General features: G+C 62.0%; 1 protein-coding gene across 1 annotated transcript; it reads right to left on the bottom strand.

Annotated features, from left to right (window-relative positions):
* Positions 1 to 402: 402 nt before the first annotated feature.
* C1ql2 (complement C1q like 2) lies at positions 403 to 2,980 on the bottom strand. Its single transcript, XM_020184087.2, has 2 exons — positions 1,750 to 2,980; positions 403 to 1,153 (listed from the first exon to the last, which is right to left on the bottom strand). The coding sequence occupies exons 1-2, from the start codon at positions 2,431 to 2,433 to the stop codon at positions 974 to 976; spliced, it is 864 nt and encodes a 287-aa protein (XP_020039676.1). The 5' UTR covers positions 2,434 to 2,980; the 3' UTR covers positions 403 to 973.
* Positions 2,981 to 4,028: the final 1,048 nt, after the last annotated feature.

The following is a 4,028-nucleotide window of genomic DNA, read 5'->3' as shown; positions in this document are numbered from 1 at the left end:
CCTGGAGGCTTCTGACCTGGCTTCTGCACTTCCCTTTCAGAGCCCAGGAGCTTAGAGTCCTGCTGCCTCACTCATCCCTCATTTTACAGCAGTCCTCTCTTCTGACCTCCTCCCCCAAGTCCAGGAGGACAAAGTTGTCCAAATTGTCAGAAACTGGACTCATCTCTGCCTTCCTCAAAGTCGTTCCTCCCCCTACAGCCCCTCCCCTTAGGAAGAACCTTTGGGAAAGGGTGGGAGGTGCTCCCTGTGTCCCCACATCTTTCCCCCCATCCCAGGTGGAGGGGACAGGACAGCAGCTAGAAAGCAGTGCATAGATGCACTGTTCTGGTCTTTATGCCAAGGAGGATATCTGAAGCCCCAGTCCAGGGGCCACAGTGACAAAGACAACAAGGGAGCCCATAGTCTAAAAACATAATTTAATGCATCGCAGTGGGTCTGAATCAGGAGGGAGTGTGGTGTGTGTGGAAAGGTGACTTTTGTTTGCTGGAATTCTGCTAGGGGTGGGTTTTGGCTGATGGACAGGAAAATCTGGCACAAGTATTCCGGGTCACAAAAAGGGAGGTCCCAGGGAGCCGCTCACAGTGGGCCTAGTTCCCTCACAGGGCCTGGAGCCCTTGGCCTGGAGCACTGGGAGGAGGAGGTCGGGAGAGGGCAGTCTCCTGCATGGCATGGCCTGTCCAGTCCAATCATGTTTGCAAAGTCTTGCCTGAAGGGCTCGGTTCCTACTCAGCTCGCCACTTAGGCGTCCCCTCTCCTTCCCCATGTTGGGCGCAGGGACCAGGGGCTCAATCTGCAACTTGGTGAGTCACAGAGGCCTGGAGCGGGACAAGGACAGCAGGGATGTGTCTTTTCCAACAGAGATGTCAGGAAGTGTCATGAAGCGAAAGAGCTGCGCGCCCCTCGCCAAAGAGCTGCGCGCCCCTCGTGGGGATAGGGTGGCCTGAAGCCACTGGGGCTCGCGCCCTCTGCGCCCCTAATCCGGGTACAGAAGAAAACCCGAGAATGTGCTGTACTTGTTGTTATTGCCTCCGTGCGCTTTTCCGCCGTCCAGCTTCACGTACACCTCGTCTCCTGAATCCAGGTGCAGCACCACGCTGTTACTAGCATAGTCGTAGTTCTGGTCCGCGTCCTGCGCGATGGCGCTGGCTCGGACCTGGGGGCGAACCAGGGGAGCGGGTGAGCCTGGGCACTTCTTCCTGAGGTTTTGCTCGGCCCCGACATGGCGCGTCCCCTAACCAAACGTCTGCCTGAGATTTTATAGCTGACACTCCCTCCCCAGCTACAAGCTCTCTCTCCAACTTGGCCAACTCTTTCCCGGTCCTCTCCTCTCCACAGCTGGCGAGTCAAGGAAGGAGGAAGACAGGGAGCTTCGTGGACATTGACCCAGTGTGGAAGGATGGAAACCAAGGGCCAGGACTAAGGGGAAAGGGGACTGGAGGGCAAGGGGCGACCCAAGTGCAACCGGGGAACTAAAGAAAAGTGAGGTTTGTTTGGCTGCAGGCCAGGACCCAAGTTACCCGAGAGCGCAGTTTGGGTGGTAGGGTCTTTGGGCTCCTGGGGCCCAACCTCAGGCCCCACGTTGCAGTAAGCGCTGCTCGCTGGGAAGCGTGGCACCGCGGCGCACTCCTTCCCGGGGCTTGTTCGACCGCTCCCGGATGGGGACAATGGGAGCTCGTTCCGAAACGGTTCTTGGCTCGGCCAAGGGTCTATGGGAGCCTGCGGGGCCCTGTGGGGTTGGGGATCACTGACCTGCCCGTTCTTGCAGAGGTCCGCCCACATGCTTGTGCCGTCACCGCCGCGCATCAGGATGTGGTAGGTAAAGAAGTAGATGCCGCGCACCTGGCAGCTGAACTTGCCGGTGGTGGGGTCGTAGTGATTGCCGAGATTGGTGACCACGTCGTCGAACTTGAGCACCTCATAACCTTCGTGAGGGCTCTTAAGTCCGACATAAAAGGCGATCTTGGGACCGCTAAAGGTGGCGCTCAGCGCGCTGGTCACTTCGCCCTCGGAGTCGCCCCCACCCCCGGCTCCGCCGCCCACCACTCCGACGCCGCCGGCCGCGCTTGTGGTCAACTGCAGCCCGGGCAGCCCCGGCCTCCCCGAGTCGCCCTTTTCCCCCGGGGGGCCCCTGGGTCCAGGCGGGCCTGGCTCTCCAGGGGGACCCCGCGGCCCTGGCTTGCCGGGTCTCCCCGGGTCGCCCTTAGGTCCCTGGATAAAGGGAGGGGGAGGATTAGCGCTGAGGTCTTGCATGACTTCCAGGGCAGCCGTGCTGGGTCCGGGCGGTGGCGCCTTGGCGCCCGCGGGGCCCCCTCCCGGCGCGGCGCTATACGGGTCGCAGATCATGCGGCAGGTGCCCATCATCTCGTAGTGCGCCGCGCCGGGGGGCGCCGCCTGCAGCAGCAGGGGCACTGCGATGAGCAGCCCGAGGGCCATGGCCAGGAGTACGCCGACGGCCGCCAGGCAGGCGCGGCGCCGCCGCTGCCACAGCCGGGAGGCGACCGCCACCAGCTCCTCCTTGCCACCCGGGGAAGTAATGGTGGTGCGGCGCGGGTGGCCCCGCTCCCCGCGCTCAGGGGCCAACTCCGCGGGTCCTGGCCGCGTCCCCGACGTGGCGACCCCTACCCTGGCCACCCAACTACTTCAGCAAGAGGCGTCCCTGCCTGGGCTCCCGTGCCCACCACACTGGGGCTGCTCGGGAGAGCCGTGGAGCCCGGCACGCATGGCGGGGAAGCGCGCAGGACGAGCCCGGCGCCCCACAGGTCTGGGTGGCGGCAGCCGAGGAGTGCTGGGTCCACTTGCGGCGTCCGGCGGTGGCTCCTTGACGCTGCCTCCTGCCGGACTGGGCTCCGCGGGGCTCGGCGGCGGGCACCGCGCGCAGTGAGGCGCCCCGGCTCCGCGGCGCACTCTGCTCTGCTCTCCCGCAGCTGGCTGGCTCCCGCGCGGAGGGGGGACCCAGCTACCCTGACGTAAGGAGTCCGGGGCTGAGCGGCGGAGGCGGCGAGGCAGCGCGCGCTGCCATCACTCGGGAGACGGCGCCCTCATGTCATCAGCCTCGGGTCCTCCTCCTATCGGGAGGCGTCCTCAGTAGAAGCGGCAAAGGCGCTGTTCCTCCTGGCGGCGCAAGGGAGCCACAAGTGGGCGCAGCCCCCAACCCGGGCACACAGACACACCAACCCGTGGGTCACACGCGCCTCCCACCGACCAGCACGCACGAACACCCTCGCGCGCATTCGCGGGGCGCACACAGGCACCCCACAGGGCCACGAAGGGGCTCAGAATCCTGGCGTCAGCAAGGTCCTTCGGGGGTCACCAAATCCACCCCCACCCATTGCCTAAACAGGACCAGACCTCAACCCTACAAGTTCCGGACAGCTTAAAGCCTCAGACCCCGAAGGAAGGACCTCCGGAGTTACTTCAGAACTAAACAAATCTTGCTCCTGGACACTATTTAGTAAACCAAGGACTCCAAACTGTTAAGTATGTCTCAACAGAGGACCCCCCCCCACCCCCGCCCACCTCTTGGAAAGACTCTTTTAAAAAGCCCAAAGCCCCTAGTACCAGAACCTGTTAGCCTCAGAACTTTCTTTCACCAGAAAATAGCTGAGTTTGTCCTCTGTATAAAGCTCTTTTGGAAACTCAATTGTTTGACACCAGCACTTGGTGGTGATTGGGGGCAATTAGCTCCACCGTTCCCAGACAGATGTAGGACACATTCCATGGAAGAAACCCAGTTCCCTACTCCGTTGGTGGGCTTTGTTATTTAAGGGGGGGCGGGGAAGACCCCTCAAGCCATTCTTAGCCCAAGTCTTGAAGATGCTGTGACTCCAGATCAGAGAATTGTCTACCCATCTCCAGTGCAGCAGCAGAGGCTGAGGAAAGGAAGGATCACCCACCTCCACATCCCATGTTGGGAAGACCTCAGGATCAGATACGAAAAGCCTGCAGAGCTGGAGGCCCTGGGTTCCATCCTGAGCACTGAAAGAAAAAAGCAGAGACGGGAGGAATGAAAACCCCCCAGCTCTGATTCT

This window comes from Castor canadensis, chromosome 4 (assembly GCF_047511655.1).
Source record: "Castor canadensis chromosome 4, mCasCan1.hap1v2, whole genome shotgun sequence".
In the NCBI taxonomy this organism is placed as follows: Eukaryota; Metazoa; Chordata; class Mammalia; order Rodentia; family Castoridae; genus Castor; species Castor canadensis.
This window is presented reverse-complemented; position numbering and strand designations above follow the sequence as displayed.

Coding starts and splice junctions, on each gene's coding strand:
- C1ql2 (XM_020184087.2), bottom strand. CDS start 2,433: ATGGCCCTCGGGCTGCTCATCGCAGTGCCCCTGCTGCTGCAGGCGGCG. Junction 1,154..1,749: donor ACCTCTGCAAGAACGGGCAG/GTCAGTGATCCC, acceptor GTTCGCCCCCAG/GTCCGAGCCAGCGCCATCGC.